The sequence below is a fragment of the Callorhinchus milii genome, unplaced genomic scaffold, assembly GCF_018977255.1.
Source record: "Callorhinchus milii isolate IMCB2004 unplaced genomic scaffold, IMCB_Cmil_1.0 Scaffold17, whole genome shotgun sequence".
Lineage (NCBI taxonomy): Eukaryota > Metazoa > Chordata > Chondrichthyes > Chimaeriformes > Callorhinchidae > Callorhinchus > Callorhinchus milii.
In genome coordinates this window covers 7,416,169-7,436,177 of record NW_024704758.1, presented here as the reverse complement: position 1 = coordinate 7,436,177, position 20,009 = coordinate 7,416,169, and the positions used below count along the sequence as shown (strand labels likewise).

General features: G+C 44.0%; 1 protein-coding gene across 2 annotated transcripts in view; it reads left to right on the top strand.

Annotated features, from left to right (window-relative positions):
- Nucleotides 1–2,220: 2,220 nt before the first annotated feature.
- dennd2b (DENN domain containing 2B) overlaps nt 2,221–20,009 on the top strand; it is a 46,182-nt gene continuing 28,393 nt past the window's right edge. For both annotated transcript variants that reach the window (XM_007887556.2, XM_007887554.2), the window contains exons 1-6: nt 2,221–3,454; nt 7,678–7,832; nt 11,830–11,975; nt 17,581–17,796; nt 18,556–18,652; nt 19,759–19,803. In XM_007887556.2, coding sequence (XP_007885747.2) covers nt 2,679–3,454; nt 7,678–7,832; nt 11,830–11,975; nt 17,581–17,796; nt 18,556–18,652; nt 19,759–19,803 — 1,435 coding nt within the window. In that variant the 5' untranslated portion in view covers nt 2,221–2,678. The remainder of the gene's footprint in view (nt 3,455–7,677; nt 7,833–11,829; nt 11,976–17,580; nt 17,797–18,555; nt 18,653–19,758; nt 19,804–20,009) is intronic.

Genomic DNA, 20,009 nt, shown 5'->3' with positions numbered 1-20,009 from the left:
CACCAACCACTTATCAGGAAATCAACCCTAGCATTATGCATTACACATAAATCTGTACTTCAAGCAGTGGCAACCTTCATCACTTTTAATGAACGGACACAAGCCTATAATAAGCAGGGAAAGAACCCACTGCAACAGCACCTCAGCATTTCAGACCTTTCTCTTCTTTTTAGGTTAAGAAAGTTATTAAGTGTTTCAGTGTAATTGGCAATCACAGAGGGCCAGCGGGGCTAATGTGTCTGTTGCCCTGGAGAAGCTGAGACCCCCCCCCACTGCAGCCTCATTCATCAAGCCAAGACATGCTTTGTGTAAATCAGCTGCTTATAGGCTGGGTGCGGTGTGTGAGAAAGCACTTGATACTGACAGGAGGAGAAATAGACTAGCAACAAATTACACTCCAGACCAACACGGGACGGCATTCAACGGCAACTTAACGATAAGATAAAAATTGAAACTTGGGAAGGTGGATGGAAAGATAGACAATTGGAATCCAGAGGTAGTCACGTGGAACAGATCAGCTGGACAGATCCTAGCTGACACATCTGACAGAGAGCCGGAAAAAAACAAGAAGGTAGGGAGATGACAGGCGATAAATGGTGCAGAGTCTGCCTGTAAGCTTAAAGGCGTTGTTGATATATTATCTAAATACTACATGCTGTAGGCCATCTATATCCGAGGAAAGGGAGGGACTCGGTTTCAAACAACACTACTTAAAGCAATAGATTTACAACCACAACAACTACTTGCATTTATATAGCACCTTTCATCCTGGATAGCATATACAGCAAGCTACTGACTGAAAATCTTGCTGAGCCATCGGATGCCCTAGACTGCTCTGTTTCAGAGAAGTGGCTGTTGAATAAGGATTGTGGAGTTCAACAACCAATCAATCTATCGGGGCTACTGCAAAGGTTCATTTGTGGAACTTATTTGATTGATTGTTCTGAGATGATAGATGTGATGGGTGACACGACAGCAGGAGTCAATTGCTGATGGTAACATTCATATTTAGTTCCTGTCAGACCTGCCTTAAGCAAATAATGAGATAGACCAACTCGGCGCTCAATACCCCCATTGAAACGGATGAGAATGTGGTGTCAATTTTGGTCCATCACTTATTGTGTCAATCGAATGCTCATGTACGTGACATAATTTTCATCATATGGTGGGTAGATGTGAACAGTGGCTGAAGGGACCCTGTCTTTTTGGCACTCGTGTACTTCTCCTACTGCATGTGGTTTCTGGCACCGAAAGCACCACAGTAAACTAGTGGGGGAATGCTAAATGAAGCATTGGATACCTCAGGCTTATACAGGACTTTTATTTCTCGGTCACTAAATAGGTTACATAATATCTTGGCTCTTGTTGAAATGCACAGCAAATATCTGGGAGCGAGTTACCAATCTATGATCTAGTTTTAAGGCGTTCTAATGACACTATAAATTGCACGTTTGAAATTTGAGCATCGTATAACTATCCCCCGATCAGCTATTACTGAGTGAACCCTGTATCTGATGTGCCGCTTAAGTACATGTGCTGCGTCATTCATTGGGAAGGTTCTGCTCCATTTATCTTTGAAACGTTTGGTTTTTGGCGATTTGTTTCACGCTCTTTAAGGTCAGTGCTCGGAACAGAAAATGTTTCCATATTTGGCACCTGATGTGGAAGCAGTAATGCTCTGAGGTCAGGTGTACAAAGACCGGCAGCTGAGCAATGCTTCTACACTTTCTGTGTCGAGGTCTAAATCCCGGGCAATTCACATGTTCCTTAAAATACGGAATCTAAGAGGGATTTCCTTCGGATAACGAGAAGAACCACAGGGAACTCCGTTCCTCCCTCCATATATAGGAACATGGGAACAGGAGTAGGCCATTCAGACCCTCAAGCCTGTTCTGCCATTTTAATTGATCATGGCTGATCTGTACCTCAATTCTAATTACCCGCCTTTGGCCCATATCCCTTGATACATTTTATTCTGACCAAACAAAAACCTGTCCACCTCAGTCTTGAAAATTTGACTGGATCCAGCATCCATAGCCTTTGGGAGGAGAGAGTTCCAGATTTCCGCTATCTTTTGCATGACAAAATGCTTCCTGATTTCATTCTCATCTAATAGGGGATTCCTTTGGATAACTAGAAGACCCACAGGGAAGTCCGCCTCTCACGTTCAGACCCTCGTTTCACAACTTTAATAGCTTCCTCTTTCTTTGCAGGTGCCGGTCGGTGTCTCCGGCCCCTCTGCGGACTCCGGTGAGAAGCCCACGTATCCGCTGAGCGACGGTGAAGACTCCTACAGGCCTGCTCGCTATGCCCGCGTCTCAGCCCCACGCCTGAGTCTGAGGGATTGTGGCTCGGGAGAAGCTACCCCCAGAAGCAGCTTCCTGCACTCGTGTAACATTGAATCTCGCAGCCCATTACTGAAGGCTGTGAGCATCGGGTGCCTGGATAGAAACAGGCCAGCCGACAAGGTCAAGGGAGCCGGAGATCAGAAGCAGCTAGGGGACGATTGCCCCGAGGGTCTGAGCGGGGATGGGATAGGAGTTAACCCAGTCAAACGCAGGGCGCTGTCTTTGGGAACCGCCACTGCAATCCGCAACCTCTCGCTCAGCAGAACCAGTGTACGGTCTCAGACTCAGGACATCAGGCAGAAGATTTCAGAATGGGAATGCAGGAAGGCAATGTCTCCCAGGCACAGTCTGATGCTGGACAAGAGAAAGCTTGGAGATAGGGGTAGCAGTGAGGGCTGCCCCAGTGTGCTGCCTTCACCGTGCAGCGAAAAAACCTTTGATCTGACGGGATTCAGAACGATGAGTAGGTCATTCTCGGAGTGTTCGTACCCTGAGACTGAGGACGAGGTCCTTGATAAAGAGCCACTGGCCAGATATGAGAAAGTGCTTGGGAGAACCCAGTCTCCTAACACTTTCGTCAAAGAATACTCCAGGAAACAGACTTCTGCCGTACTGTGCAGGATTCAGAAAATTGAGCAAACTCTCAAGGAAAGCCCCAATAAAGACCTTCCACAGTTGCCCAGCAGCTGCTATGCGAAGGAACTACTGAGGAGAAAATCTTTAGCCTTGAGTGTATCGGAGGATGTCCGAGAGATGGGGAGCATCACAAAGTGCGGCAGTGCTGACCCGGAGCTGACAGAGGCTGACTCTGACCCTGTGCTGGAGCAAACCCAGGTGCAACAAGAGCGAGGGCAGGGCACAGACAGTTCTTATCACAAGCCAGGACTGCCCGCCGAGGAGTCGCCCGGCATTGTGGTCAACCCTGTGCCAAAACCCAAACGCACCTTTGAATACGAAGCTGATAAAAACCATAGGAGCACTCCCAACAACAGCCTACCTCCCACCCCACCCCCAGCCTCGCCACCTCCTCTCCCTTCCACTCCCGCCCCTCCCGTCACCAGGAGACAGAAAAAAGATTTAAACCTTCACAGAAAGATCCACAACAGGTAATGTGACACCTTCCAGCTTGACTGCAGTAAAGGGGCTGGGTTATCAAAATTAAAACAAGTAAAAGCTGAAACAATTGGGATGTTTAAAATGATGATGGCTAGATACTTGAGAAGTAAGGGTGTAAAGGGGTGGGGGGAAAAGTTGAGAAGTTTGGGCACTTTATATTCTCACAATTTATGCTTAAAAATACATGTTTTTCCAGAGCTAGCACGACTGGTGATGGAATGTAGGAATGAGGTGTGACATGTCTGGTTTTAGCAATTTTCCCAGCAATTCCCAACTGTGTTGATTGCTCTGTTGCTTCTCCGGATCATTTTGAACAGCTACATTGGAAGCCGTAAGGAGGCTTGGCCGTTGGCCAAGTACAATCTTCACTGGTAGCTTTGTCGCTCTCTCGGATGGCGCTTCCCTGTAATGCTCATCTTCAACGGTAAATCTTCCTTTCTTACACCTTGAATTCTTACTAATCTTCACTTACATGGTTGCTGCTGATGGTGCTTTGCTAAACATCATCGCAACAACTTGTATTTGTATAGCGCCTTTCACGCGAGGTAGCGTCTCACAGTGCTTAACAGTGGTGGATCTGAACACCAGCAGCATGCGGTGGTGGATATGCTGCAGTCAGACCAATCCAGAGCTTGCCTGCACCACACAACAGATTTAAGTCCCATAAAAGTTTTTTTTTTAACATTAGGAATTGGTGCAGGATTTGGTTCAGTGCAAGTGCTGGTAACAGGAAATAGGGCCTTCAGCCAAAGCCCAGAGGAGCTTCCCTCAGTCACCAGTGCAATATTTCCATTTCCCACACTGTGTGTTCTTACAGGCTCTGTAACAATATTGCCAAACTAATGCCAAGTGGGCTAAATGTGAGGGGATATTTATGTTGCACACTTCCATCCGCTGGGAGCCAGATTGAAACTGGCCAAATATCTTTCAATTAGGACCTGTACAGCTGTCAAGCTGACAAGAATTTCACCTTCATTGGGACTGAATTTGAGCCCAGGGTCCAGAGATGGCACAAGGCCGGGCTATAACTTAATCTGTGCCAAGCAGAACCACCTGGAGAGTGTGCAGACCACCCATTGATACCCCATGTAGAGAAACTGTACCCAGAGGGAGATTGTGAGTGTTGTTCACCCCAGTGCAGCCTGTGCACTAGAGAAACATAATTGTGAGAAGCAGGGAGTTCCTGGGAGAGTCCTTGCAGCACGTACCCAGTATGATAGACAAAGCACAGGCATTGTGGAGTCCTGTAGCTCAGTGGTTAGAGCACTCGCTTTGCAAGCGAGAGACCCGAGTTCAATTCCAGGTAGAGGGCGAAACCTTGGGCAAGTTTCCTTACTCCACACAGAGCCTAATAATAATCCCTCCAAAACCAAAAACAATAACAAATTGGTCATTTTCAATCTACGACTGTTTGTGGGACATTGCTGTGCGCAATTGGCTGCTGCATTCGCCCACAAATATATAGTCAATTCACTTTACAGTGGGTTCTGTGAAGCGCTTTGGGACGTCCTCCCGACGTGAAAGAGCGATATCAAATGCAAGGATTATTATTATTACTTTAGTATACATTGAACAGTGACAATAGATTTATTATTCAGATTACTAATCCCCTCGTTTCATATTGGACGTGAGAATAAGAGAATTGTCACACTTGGTGTGATGTGCCTGTGTGCATTTTATTGTATGATACAGGATAACCATAGTAGTTCCCTTGTGAAAATATGAAGCCATCAGTGCCGTACAGTGGCAGACTTTTTACAATGCACATTTATACGCCCCTAGCACAATGGCACTCATCACAAACATTTCACAGTACGCTACTTCATGTGACTTGTTCACATAACTGGATGTGATTGTGTGTGTGTGTGATTTCTCCCTCCAGGGCCTCTCTTGGGTTTTAAGTTACTGATTTGCTGCTTGGAGCCCTTAGACCGTCAATAAATATTGCTAAAGTGCTGGTTACATTCCAAAGGGATGAATTGTGTGAGGAGGCTCAGTGAAATTCTGAGACGCTGTTATTTGCGTAAATTTGCTACTGATGTTCGGGCATTGTGATCCTGAGGTTTTTGGGCTCTTATCATCAGTGAATGGGTTAACGCTGAGAGTGATTTGATGAACGTTTGATAACCGCAGAAATATTTGTCCATTTGATTTCAAAGCTATTCCATACAGGCCATAACAACAACAACAACAACTTGGATTTATCTAGAGCCCTCCATGCCGGACGGCGTCTCAGAATGTCTGACTTAATTGTTCAGTATTAATATGTATAATATATAATTGTTCAGTGTTAATATATAATAATAATAATAATCCTTGCATTTGATATCGGACCTTATCACGTCATTGAGATGTCTCAAAACGCTTCACAGAATATTTTGTAACGTGTATTGACTGTGTATTTTGTGGGCGAAACGTGGCAGCCAATTGTGCACAGCAGGGTTCCACAAAGCAACTGAAATCTTAAATCAACTTCAGAACGGACTGAGACATCTCTAGGCTTTGTTCAATCCATTTGCTCGCTTCTGTAACGGTTTGCTGTAGAAAAATAAATATTCTGCTGAGAAATCTGAAATATAGCCACAAGGCTGCCACTCAACCATTCCCGGCATTTCCTGACAGGATTAAGGTGTTTGCTGCAGTGCTTTGTGTCTGAGACTCTTCACTGGAGAAATATAAGCAAAGGAAGCCCTTCAGTCCATTTGATCTGATCCTTACAGAGTACCGACCTTACTGTCAACCCATCACAGAGCCAAGCTGGGTTTTCAGTGAGAGCTGTGGTTGTGGCTGTTGTGTTCCACATGAGAGACATGGTTGATATAGTTGACTGTGACTGAAGCTTGAACTGTCTCTAAATCATATCTGGCCTCTTGAACAGACACCCAGCTGTTTGCAGAGTAGGTCAGTCTGCCTTCTTTTCTGTGAATTTTCCATTTCATTTTTGCCGTTGGTGACATTGTCGATTGCAGCTGCCAGTTTTACCTTACGAGCAACCAAGTATTATCTTGGAGGAAAGTCATGTGTGTGACACTTAACAAGGAATGTAAAAGCATCAGTTGACATGACGAAAGTTTTAAGTTTTTCATTTTATTGCGAAGAGCAGAAAAAAAGCCATCAATTCAACTCCCGGGAGCTCAGCCCCAACCCAAAACGGAGCCTATCTAGTCAACCCTATTCCACCCGCAGAACTACAGTATTAACAATATAACAACTTGCATTTATATAGCGCCCTTCATGTGGGGTAGCATCTTGGAGCACTTTGTCACGTTGTTGAAATGACTGAAGAGGAATATATTATCCTTTCTACTAGATTTATATATTGATTATAATGCAGTTGCTTAAATCCCGGGTGAAATTTAGGCAAGGTTCCCCTTCCTGCTCACAATCTCCTGCTAGATGACGTGTGAGTATGTGTTAATGTGTTTGTGTGTGTGCAAACAGGATTAGGCTCAGATGTGATTCTTCCTTCCTGTTCCCTACCTCTCCCCCCACCCCCCCGCCCCCACACCCACCACCATCAGATTGAACACTGATGTGTTCTTACACTCTGCCTACACTAACCGACTAGGCTCACACATGCCAGAATGATGACTTGGTTGAGGTACAGGAGAAATGCTGGCTTTCGTGAACTGTACTCCTGACGAAAGGGAGAGAGAATTAGGAGAAATGCAATTCCATAGAAAGAGCAGGTGAGGCCTTTATGAGAACAAGTCCTCAGAGAGGCCATCCCACAGCATGTCTCAAACACCTAATTTATTTTGTGTAAAAGGTGGAAGCTTTTCTCCAGTTGTTTACAGCTGCCTGGGTTTTCACTGACCTGCTGCAGGATCGGTGGGTTGTGGTCTGGGGATGGACAAGTTGGTTATTTTTAGCTGCGGTTCACAAAAGCCCAGATTCAAGCAGAACATTTCTTGACAATGTGGCAGGATGTTAATCAGGGATCCGTGATATCAGTGGCCTGATTAAACAGCCCTGGGATTTAGTGCAAGTGATAAGCGAAGTGCTCAGTTTCAGGCAACTTTCTTCATCCGAAAAAATAAATTAAAAGTGGAATTAGGGGAGAATTTGGCAGAGTGGGGGTAAGAGATAAGTGTCAGTTCACAGTCTGAGCAAAACCATTCCTCAAGATTTGCTCGTGCTCTAAAGACAGATGCCTGAATGGTCTGAAAGGTCAGTCTGATGTCTACTGACGCTCTCTTCTGTGTTTTGACAGGAAATCTAAGGAGTTTGAAGATGTAATCAGCCTTCGGTCTTCTCAACCCCCCTCCCCTACTGAAAATGGTACGTCTTCCTCTCCTCTGGAGACACACAGCAGAGTCAGTTCAAAAAGCACTTTAGGAGAAGAGAATGCATACGAAGACATCATAGGTAAGAACCAAGGGTCAAGGCACAAACTTACCTTCATTTCACAAAATATAATTGCTGTTGTGTTTATTGATACAAAAAGAGATGAAACTGATGAAATGCTTTTTGGCTCAGAACATTGCTCTCCTGTCACATTACTACATTCTGAGAGGCCATAATCAGTGGCATTTAGCAGCCGATCTGTACAGAATTGATTTTTGCACAAATTATACTTGTTAATAATAATAATATGATTAATAATTCTTGTTATGGCCAGTCAGTGTTTCCAAGATGCTAATAATCTCTGTTATCAATACAAAGGATTGAGGACATAGCTTTGAAAGAGTGAACATTCACCTGTACTTTATTTATGCAGTTCACATTGCTGTCGATGATAATATTAGATGGGGTTCAGAGCAGCATGCTGCAAAAAATGGTGCATTTAGGAGACACCCTGTGGCTTTACATCATTCCAGACCTCTTGTCTGACATATTCAGGAGCCATTTCATACCATGTGACATTCATATAGAAATCTCAATAAGTTTTCAGTACTGAACTTGGATTGAAGAATTGGGACTGATTCTCCCCATCATCCAGCTGTCCAAAAGCAACCCTAAAAATAGGATGACAGGAGGTCAATCACATCTTACTGGAAATTGCATGTGCCCATTGCTTGTAGGGAGTGAAAAATATTGTTTTGTAGCAGCAGTGCTAACAGACACTTGGGATGCGAATTCCTCCCAACGTGAAAGGCGCTGTATAAACGCAATTTGTTGTTGGTGGTGGTTCTGCTTTTTCTTCTTTTTGTTAAATCTTCCTGTGAGAATTTAACCAATGATTGCTGCCTAGTATGGCACTGAGTCAATAGACATGGACATTCCCAGGTTCTGACTTTGATCTGTGCTGAATTAGTTGATCCCACCCAGGCATGTAATCGTGTGCACTACAACTGATTTCAAACACTTTGGTGTACAGAAGGGGAAATAAGGATCCAGATTGTGATGCGTGTTTCCCGTTGGATGATGAAACATGTCAAGGGAGGATAGGGTTTTGCTCAACTGGACTCACACAGGCTACTGACACTCTTCAGGGTTAGGCATTCAGATTAAAGATGACCAATTGGGTGAGATACTGGAGAGTGACTGATAGCCATGGAAACAATTCTTCTGCATGCGTCAGTCCCATCGGGAGAGAAGAGCGGAGAAACTTTGAAGTGAACAATCCATCACTCGGCACCATCCTGTCTCTCACACAAACAAGACTCGTGAGCCAAAACCACAATTAAATCCCAATTTGTATTCGTAACATGACAACGATGGACAGAGTGCTTGAATAGAGTGAAATGTACAACCACATATTGTGGCACTGTACAATAATTGGCATACATGTGAAAGTCAAATTCATCCCCTGGATGGCATGTTGCCAAGTGATGTGTGCCGTAGGACTGAGGGTTCATTGCATTGTCAGAGGTGTTGATTTTCAGATCAGATGCTCAACCAAGGTTTTGTCTGTTTTGTCGGTTCAGGTGAATCTAAAACGATCCATGGAATTATGTCAAAAAGGAGCCAATTGTTGTTTCCAGGCTTATATTCCTCTGTCACAAAAATTCACCTGAACAAATCAGATTAACGTTGCTGTGTGTGGGATAAAGGGGTTTCATTTGCAAGAGTCACGCAGCGATTTGTAACTGTTGTGAAATTGATGTTATCCGGGTGTGTTGATCGCCGACCCATCACCTTGTATATAGACAACAATCTCCATACAAAAGGAGGCTCTTAATGTGATCAACCGCCAACTCATCTCGGTACCTGCAGGATTCACTTGTTACAAATCCTTTTTCAACTGTTGCAAATTAGACCCAATTGTTGTCCAAATTGGTTGCAGCGTTTTACCTAACAATCACTGCCCTTCAAAGTAATTCAGTGTATCAAGCGCGTTCTCATAAATTGCAAGTATTTATCTTATTACATTGGCTTCCTCCACTGTCATTAGTGCCACTGAGAAGCACCATGCCTTGAACTCTTATAGTCCCGCGGGAGATTGAATATTGGCTCTAGAGACTGAAGGAGTCATTTGCCAAACCACTCCAACCATGTTAGAACTCTCAAACAGCGATATTTGGGTCAAATTTGTGGTATTTCTCAATATGAAATGTGTTATTATTGAATTTCTGAAATATCAGTTGTATTCTTCAACTCTGCCAATTTAGATATTTGATAACCAAACATTTCTGTTTAAGAAATCTGTTAAGAAATCTTGCAAAATAGACCTCATTTGCATCGATTTATTGTGGGAATCCAATTGAACGATTGCTCGTTTGTGTGTTAAGTCGTTCTTGGGGCTTGAAGGGTATTAATTTGCTTTGTTTGGAAGGCAATTGGTTAACAATATCAGCCTCCTGTAGAAAGCCGACTTGATGCGGTTGAGCATATTCTGCTCTCAGATGCCAGAAACCACATGTGTGTTTTGTTCAGCCACTCTGACTGGAGTCTGAGAAATGTTACAGCTCTGGTTCAGATTTATATTGCATTGCTTGACATGTTTTTGACCTGCTTCCAGCTGACCCAAATATTTCTAGCTGTGGGTTAACGTAACTCAGAGATTTTCGTTTCAGCATTTTTCATTTTACCCGCATTAAACCAAACGTTAAGCAGTATGAGGAGCAGATCTGCTTAGTTATTGTGTGAAGAATTAAAGCTGGTTGTGAAATTTGGGGAGAAAGCAAGATAGAAAGCGCCAAGCGGTATCAGCTGTTGCCCTTGGGGTCCATCACTAAGTGGAAACCCTATGTGAACAGGAGTGCTGAAGTATTAGTCTCTTCCTCTTCACCCCATTCATAGTACAGTGTGATCTTTTTGGCATCTGTGAGCCTGGACAGTAAGCGTCAACAGGCTGTTCTACCATGCGAAGCATCTGAGCCCCGTGCAAAACCATTCACACCTGACAACCAGTCACCAGGAGCCATTGGGAGCTGGAAATCCTGACTGACTTTATTCTTCCTTAGTTCAGGGGCACAGAGATCACTTTTAACAGTTCCTACCACCACTTGGTTGAGATCAGCTAACACTATGCGGTTCAGGAATTGAACTTGGGACCTTTCTGGTGTATACTTTCAGGTTCCATACTTGGCAAGTGAACTGTCGGTGGAGCCTGGGTGCTTAAAGTTAATCTGAAAGTGAGAGGAGGGATGAATCTGATTAATACTGTCCAGGTTGAAACTTGCAGAGTTCCAAAAGTGTTAGAACTTCGCTTCCTGTGAAAATTACAAGTACCAACACGCTTTCCAAAATTTCTGTCGGTCATACACTGCGTTGTGGAGGATTAAAGGTTTGCTATTTTATGACACAGAAAACAACATCTTAATGTGTGAATTCTCATTCTGAGAGGCTGTATCTCGAGATGCTTTGGCCTTGAGCTGTTACTTCCTCTCCCACTGCCAGCGGAAACATTCCACAGCAACTGTTTATCTGGCGCACTAATTGAAACAATATTAGAGATACTAAAACTCATGAAACTGGGCTTCTTAAAGGTAAAACGTTTTTTTGGGGTGGAGGGGGGGTTCTTAAGAGCAATGTAAGAGCGTGTGTACAGTTGAGCAGAGTTGTGAACGTTGTCCAACCTTAAGCTTTGGAGAATGAGTCACCAAACTCATTGCACAAACCAATCCTTGAACAACCATGCGGAGTGGGTTGAAGTCACATCCTGGCTGATGACGCCAGAGCTGCCTGACTTTGTCGACTATTGTGTGCAACTTCGGGAAGAGGCTGGCTTAAAAGAGAGCAGCCCCGGTCTTAAATGACACTTCATTCTTTTGCAAAGCACTGGACAAAACACGAGCAAAAAGAGAAAAGAAAAAAGAGCTCAAGCGACACCGAGAAAGGCAGAAGCGAAAAAAAAAACCTAACTAACAGCAAACAGCAGTGTGTCTCGTGCTGCCAAACGAGGAAATATTTTTAGATTCACATGACTCTGTTGAATCAGTTCAGCCTGTTGTTTTTTTCCCCCTGCGCTGCTTCACAGATACACCCAAAGAAAGCCCTTACGAAGATGTGGAGCTGAAAGGCCGCTACCCTGGCAGAAGGTCCCAGCTGTCATCCGAGACCTCCCTCGAGTCTTTGCACAGGATGTGGTCTCCTCAGGACAGGAAGTACACCACACCTCCCCAGGTAATTCCGCACGTTAACTCGGCGCGGACGTTTATTCAGCTCCCACGCAGGAAGACCTCTGGCTTGGTTTGTTTGTACAAGGTCGAAAGGCACCAGGAAAAAGAGGGGGAGGGGGCGGCGGGGGGTGGTGGGGGTGGTCGGGGGTGGTGGGGGGGGTGGCAGAAAGCACTGAGAAAACGAGGATTTTTATTGTGCTCTTCAGCCAAACCCAGCTGAAATTTTTAAAGTTTTATCGTCCACAACTTTATCAACAGCAGGTACAGCGGGGAATGTTCAAAATCTCAATTTTAAAAAAAAACACAACAGGAATTACTTGCAAAGTGTTAAGCTAACTGTGTTTCCGGGCTGGCCGGACGCTGGTGATGGTGTTTGGGGCTCCCTTCTGATTTTACGCCAAGAAACACTGAAGTTATAGGTTACGAGGGAAAACATAAAGTTAACTAATCAAAACACCGGTCATAAAAAAAAACATGTTGGTTTCATCGGATGTTAGCTTAATTTTCAGATGTTTGAAGACCAGGAAAATTCTGCAAGAAACGTTAATATTTGGTTAGCGTAAACTGCTTTCATTTCACAGGTGTGAAAACGGAGCCTGATTGACTGGGCTCTGCATTTGCTAGTGGAGGTACTGCCATATCTAGCACTGGGTACTATTGTTGTGCCTGGCTATACTGAGAGTATTCTGTTAGCTGAGTCTCAGGTATGAGTAAAGTGCACTGCCAAGGCTCTGTAGTTCAGTTGGGTCACTTCTGGTTTGTTGAGGGGGGTGTAGACAAACAGGATCTTGAAAGAGAAGAATGATACGAAGTGAGGTGCTTGAAGGATGGGGAGGTACCAGAGTAGAGAGATAGACTGTCTGGGAGATGAGGGCAACCTGCCATTACGGTGTTTTGGTGCAGGGAGTGTGGTGGAAGGTGTTTCCAGATGGGTAGCCTGCAATGAGGAGGAGGAGGAGGTGGAGGAGGAGGAGGTGACTCGGGGACAGACATATTTCAGTGAGTCCAAGGAGGTGGAGCTTTGATGGGATTGTGGATGAGAGCTTGATTTGAGAGGGAGCGGACATTTTGAAGAGCAATTTGCACTGGGACACAATGGGGAAGATAACTGGGGAGGACAAAGAAGGGGTGGGGTGTTGTGATTTGTAGGGAATGGGCAGCTGTGAAGTTTGCCGGAGTATTTGGGAGGGGAAGGAAGAGGGTTCCTGCTTCTGATCCCTGTTGAATGCTGTGGACATCAGGAGAGGAAATGACTTTTGGGTCCTAGCTTCTCAAGTATCTCAAACGTTAGACAGTTTTCAAATTCGTTCTTGATTTTTGAAGCCAGTTTTAAGGAGCCTACAGAAAACAGGTTTCAAATTAGGATTGAATTTAAGATTCACCCAAAGTTTGCACACTCTGAAATGCTAAGAAAAGGTAAGATTACTCAGGTGATGAGAGACTTGGACTGATATCCACTGTGGTTAAATAACCTGCCACACACACTCGCGCTAAAGAATCTCTCTCTCGCATGAGTAATTACCACTTGGCTGAGACACTGGAGGGGGGAGGGGTGGGTGGGGGCAGCTGTAAGTGGAACCATTCCCCAGCAGCAGGGGTGGGAAAGGTATCAAAGAGGAGGGAGAGACGAACAAGGAGACACAAAAACGGCTGCGATAGTGTATAAGTCGCATTACCTGTTTCGTGCCCGGGTTTATGTCCCAACCACCTGAAAATACAAATCCCTGCAAGTATAGACAAATTATAGTACGTTCAGAATTTGCATAAATAACGTACAACACAGAGGTGCTGCGACAGCCCTCAGAGAGTTGATGAGGATGGTAGCAGGAACGGCCAGTGTTCAGTTCTGTGCCTTCCAGATCTCCTGAAACAAACAGACTCACCGCATAGTTACGACTATGTAAAATCTCAGCTGTATAACATGAACGGCCACAGCCGGATGAGCTGAACAGGCCTGGTTAGAACTAAGCAGCGAAAGGCAAAAGTGCTGCTTTAACCCTTCCAATGCTGGCGTTTACATTTTAACACCAACAGATGTATTTATTTTCCGTGCTACTGATGGAGGAATAGTTAACTGCTAAGTGATGCTGAGTCACATCACAGAGCCGGGAAATTCCACATTCCACCTTTACGCTGTGCTTTGTTAGCTGGTCTCAGCCAGGACAAGGGCAGCTGAGCTATGATTGCCTTTGATTAGGGAAAGGGAGAGGAGGGAATATAAATGAGCCAGGGTTTCTGCTCCAGGTCTCTATTCAGAGAGTTGTATGTGTGAGGATATCTGAGGAAAGGATCGGATTTGGCTGTGATCCCTCCATGGTTGAATAGGCTGCCGACAGCCACTGTGCTGACTCACACATGAAGATTGGTTTCTTAGGCCGGGCACTGGGTACTTTTATTCCCTAATCGTTCAGTGTGGTTTATGCACATTATTCATTGCACTTCTAATGTGGTCAACCTGGTCTCTGACACATGTGGAAACCTATCCCGTGCTTAAGGGTATCCAAATAGTCCACATATGTATACCACCCACACATGGAAATTTCCCTGTGTCTGGAATGCAGTGTATGCTCTCCCTGGAGTGTTGTAACCTGCCTCAGCTAATTCCAGCGAGTACTAGGCGCATGTTGGCAAGAGCCAAGGCTCCAGCGTGCACATTGAGGTACTGCTGGAGTTTAACCAGCTAAAACCACATAGTCAGCCTTTGAGAACACTGTCTAGACCACCCTACCCATTGGGGCTTTGTCTTGCAGGATTAACAAGAGCTGATTGGGAAGAATTCCTGGTCCCAGTCAAGGCACTAATCAGCAGAGGTTATGGAGCAGTACATTTGGAATGTAAATAAAAAGGAATCTGTGGCTCAAAAAAAATTGTCACTAGATTTTAGGTGGTGCTGGGAGCCAGTTAGATGGTGTCCCAGTGCGAAAGGGAGCACTTTAATACAGTAGTGTTCGTTGTTTGCACTGGTGCCAGGCATACTGCTGTGCGTTACAGCTGAAGGGAGCTTTGGGGAGACAAACAATGCAGGGACAAGAGCGGCTTCACATGCAAAATGTCTGGGAAAAAAGGCTGTTTGTATTTACTTTATTAAAACCCAGTCGCAATTGGCGTAAACCCCACACTGGGCCTGTGAAGTTGCAAAGCAGAAACAAGTAGGAGAGCCCCTATTCACAAAAGCACAGCATTGGAGGTCTTTAAGACAACTTTGCTCCTTTTAAATGTTGAAAGAAAACGAGAAAATGAGCCTTTAACATGGGTTCGACCTCATCAACAACATGGCGGGACATTTACTCTCCCTCCTTGCTGCCTTTGTTCGTAGTTAATGTTCAGTCATTTGGATCATTGAAGATTGACACTTATGTTAGTCAGTGGTAAAACCGCACAATATTTGTTTAAAAAGCCACCTGTGGTCATAAGTAATCTTTGCTTCAGTTAAAATGAAGTAATAATAATAAATCTTGTATTTGATAAAAGTGCCTATAACGTCTCAAAGCACTTTGGATAGTTTCTGTGAAGTGTACTAACAATGTACTGTGTACTGCAAATGTGCAGCCAATTTTCACCAGCAATGTCCCTCAGACAGCCACCCACAAAGTGAATGACCAATTTTATCTAGGGCATCATTGGCCAGGACAATAGGAGAAACTTCTTCCACTTTCCGAATAGTGCCACCAGATCTTTAATGTCCATCTCAATTGGCAAACAAGACCTTGGTTTAACATATCATCCGAAGGATGCCACCTCTGACAATGCAGGGTCAGCTTGACCTCAACGTCCTCACTTGGCCTTGAACCCACAAGCTTTTGAAGTTGGTGCTATGAAGAACTAAAGACCAAGGATATTTAAAGTGATGTTATATTTCACAATTGTATGCCAGTGTTGAAGTACAATAGACAACAGTAAATCCTGAATTGGCAATACAGCCTTCTCATAATCCATCTTGGGAGCAATGGTTGCATCACGTGTACCATGGCCCAGCCATTGATCTAATGGGTATAATCAAGGTTAAAGTCCATAAACTGTTTTAAAATGGAATTAGATGTTTGTAAAACAATAATATTGCTGAAGGCATCCATTTGTTATCGCTGGTAGCTTCTTTTCCAGATTATTATTGCAATTGATTTCCTATGTTTGGCTTAGATGCTTGGCTCAGACGTCAGCACTCTCACCTCTGTGTCAGAAGGTTGTGGGTTCAAGCCCCGAACTCACCATCCAGACTCACAATCTAGTTCAGTAATTGGGGGTATTTCATTGTCAGAGGCACTGTCCCTTCAGATGAGATGTTAAACCCATTGCCAATTCTTCAGGACATCATTCAATTTTGAATTTGTTAGCCCTTTGCAGACAAGACTCGGAAAAGACAAATATACATATTATTCCCATTGATCACTTGGGTCCCTATACGTTGAAGACAGGATACTGTTAAGGGTTAATTCTTACATTGCTTTTTTTGGGGGGGGGGAGTGGACTGGGGATGGGGGGGTTAGTGGGAGACGTACAACAGTTTGCTTTCCTTGGGAAATAAGCCATGGATGGAAAGTGAATAACGCACAAAAAAGAATGAATCAAGGCAAAGAAGAAAAACAAGATCGTAAATCACAAAATAAATTGTTATTGTTTGCCAATGCTCTTGCTGCTGATGGCACGAGGCTCGGCTGTAGAATCTAACTCAACGATCACTACACACAACTGTAGGCAGAGTACACGTGTAATGCTAATACCAAATCAGCTGTGGCACTTCAAACGCACCGTGATCTTCAAGAAATAAGACCTGGGGCTCAGAATGTGACCCCCACATCTGCAACTCCAATTACGTTGCTAGGCTGATTGATGAGTCAATCATAACATATTTTCTGGCATATTCAAAGTATTTGTTTTATCAACTAAATAAACCAAGGGGGACCAGGGGTCAGATGTCACACAACTTAACTAGGATTCATGCAGACTGGGAGCAGTGCTGGGTTGAAGATAGAAAAAGAAGAAATTTGGGGAATTACAGGACAGGTCAAGCACCAGGACACAATCAGAACTACCAAAAGTTAGACTATTAAGTCTTCACAACTCTAATGACTATCTTCAAGATAAGCTGCAAATTCAAATTCACTTTTCAATAGTTAGTTTTCACTTGATTTTCCTCGAATAGTTGAATTTATTGTCCCAAGGCCAAATCCAACTCCATCTGAACTCACCCAGACTGTTTTAGAATGAGCACTTAGTGTGGTTACAAACCTGCCTTGTGGTAGTTTTATACCACTTGGCCTATATCCCTCCTCATTCAAATTCACCTCAACAAATCGAATGAATTGGAACATTGCCGGCGCAAAATAGCGGCTGCGTTGCTCTCTATGACAACGTTCACTTCATTTCTATTTATTTTTTGTTTCTCATTCTTGAGTAAAGCCCTTGAGGCATTTCTTTGTGTGAAAGATGTTGTATAAATTTTAAGTTGTTGTTGACATAGCTAAATGTTTGAGTTGCTTGAAGCAGAAAGCACTGAGCGTTGGAAGATGATTGTGCATTGTGAAACAATAGAGCTTGAATCAGTATTTGAATATTATGTGCTTTACGTACAATGCTTTATTTTAACACGGTCCATGACTTCTCTCTCAAAGCTGCCTCCGAAACCCAGCAGTCTATCATTGCGTCTGACAAGTACAATTGACAGGAAGACGCTTAGGCTCCCGCAACTATCCAAAAGGCACAGCCATGATGACGTGTTACTTCTGTCCCACCTTAGTGTGCCCTCCTCCCCAACCAGCCTCAACGATGACAGCGTGAGCACAACCAGCGATCTGCTCTCTTCACGTAGGTCCAGGAGGATTCCCAAGGTAATCTAGCCTAATTCATTCCTTCCTGGAGTAAGGAAGCTTGCCCAATATTTCACCCTGTCGGGAAGGTGGAAGACGAACTGGATAGACCTTGGTCTTTTTCTGTCTAGCGTTTCTTATGTTATTATGTGATGGCGGTGATGTTTATATTATAAATCCCCCACCCCACCCACCACGTAACTTGTTTCAATTTACAGAGTTTCTCACATTTTTTAAAAATCAGCCACCAAGTCAGGCTCAGGACTCAGTAAAACCTCATATATATATATATATATATATATATATAATAATCATTGCATTTGATACAGTGCCTTATCACGTATTCGAGATGTCCCAAAGCGCTTCAAAGAAAATACTGTAAAGTGAATTGACTGTGTATTTTGTGGGCTAAACATATAGGACCCTTAAATAAAAATACCACAATCTATAGTGTTTGACGTTGTGTTTTGTTTCCGTTTTATCTTCAATCAAATAGCCAAAAGCTATTCACTGCAGTTCACTACTTAAGTCTAAAAATTAACATAAGTGCCAAAAGCAAAATTAGCCATGGGTTTCAGTGACTATACTAATAAAGCATCAAACCAGCAAGGAATCAATGCTATATCAGGCAAATTAATTCCTATAACTGGGAATGATGAGTAACTCATTGGGCAAATAACTTCCAAGCACCAAGAGAAAACAGTTCTTATCAACAAGCTTCTCCCGGAACAGGGGCTTCCATTGAATAACTCCTTGTTCCTTGCTCATCTTACTCACTAGCTGGTTCAGAAGATTAATGGCATCTATAGTGCGAAGAGAGGGAAGAAAAGGCTGAAGAAACTGTCATTGTCGAATTTTGAGAATGCGTCTCTGCGAGGTAAGAAACTGGGAGATCAGAGCTCACAGCCAGAGGAGTCTGGCTGGCGTCAAGCCGGATGGAAAGACGAGGGCGGAATTCTTGGCCAAAGTTCGGAGTCATCATTACCCATAACACTGGCTGCACAAGATTGGAATTTTAGTGAAGGAAGCCAAAATAAGAGGTTTAGCAAGGCTTCGAAAATTAAAATCAAGTTTTCCTCCCCTTCTCTCCCCCCACTCCCCTCTCGCTTCCCCTCTCCCGCACTCTCGCGCCCTCCCCCACTCTAAATCCTATGATCTGTCAGCTCAGGTAATTTTGGTGAAATGCTGACAAGTTTCCTTCACAGGTTAACATTTGCCCTACCTGTCTCCTCTTCCTTCCCGAGTTCTGACTGCGGGGGCCAATCTCAGTGGTGTTGGTGGTGGGGAGCCCAGACCAGCCTGATGTGGTGTCCAGCCGCTGGCAGACTGCAACACCACACACATCACAGGAACTCTCTGTCTCTTCTGTCCCAGATTAAGCCCGTTTGATATTACCTGAAGATGAAACATTATTTACAGTAGAGGTGCAAGGAGACTCTCGAAATGGTGATGGAGGTGGTATGAGGCTTGCCAGTACACAATAGTACACAGCTCCTTCAACTCCTGTTGAAAGCATCATCGATTATTCTTTTCTTTAAAAAAAAGACAAAAAATGTCGATCGGAATTCTTGCCTGAGACATTTTTTGGAAGAGGTACTGTTAGCTCTCTACCAATAGCTGAATAAGTTAAAGGGATACACCTTATAAATGTGTCCCCCTCCCTTCCCCCCCCCCCCCCCCCCCACACACACACACACACACACATACACACAGACACACACACTACAACCCTTTAAAAGCCATTGGAGAGAGGAGGCCACTCTTTTTCAATCTGCTCCATTCTCTGAGGTGAAACCAGGCTGTAGAAAATATTCTTTCGAAGATAGTGTAGGGTCTTTACAAAGAACAGCTTAAATATTTAACAGCTACGGCAAGAGTCTGTTTAGTCTAAATTTATGATCAGGAATGTTCTGGAATTTTCCTCAAACTGAATGTTGTTTTGCCTCTGGCACCTTTGCTCAGGGTCTTTTATCTCTTTTACAGATGAGAACAGTGAGAGCGAGAGCGACTCGGATGACAGGTTTAAAGGTGAGAGGTCACGTTGTACTCGATCCAAGCAACACATCACTTCCCCATGGCCTGTGTAAAGTTCTTCTCGCTCTGTTGAGCTGCTGCACGTCAGAGAGCAGATAGAACGTTGTCTCAGTACAATTTTCACTAATATAACGCCTTTCAGGCTGTTTCGTGGAGGATGTCCCAAAGCACTTGTTAATTTTGGCCTGGGTACCAGGCCT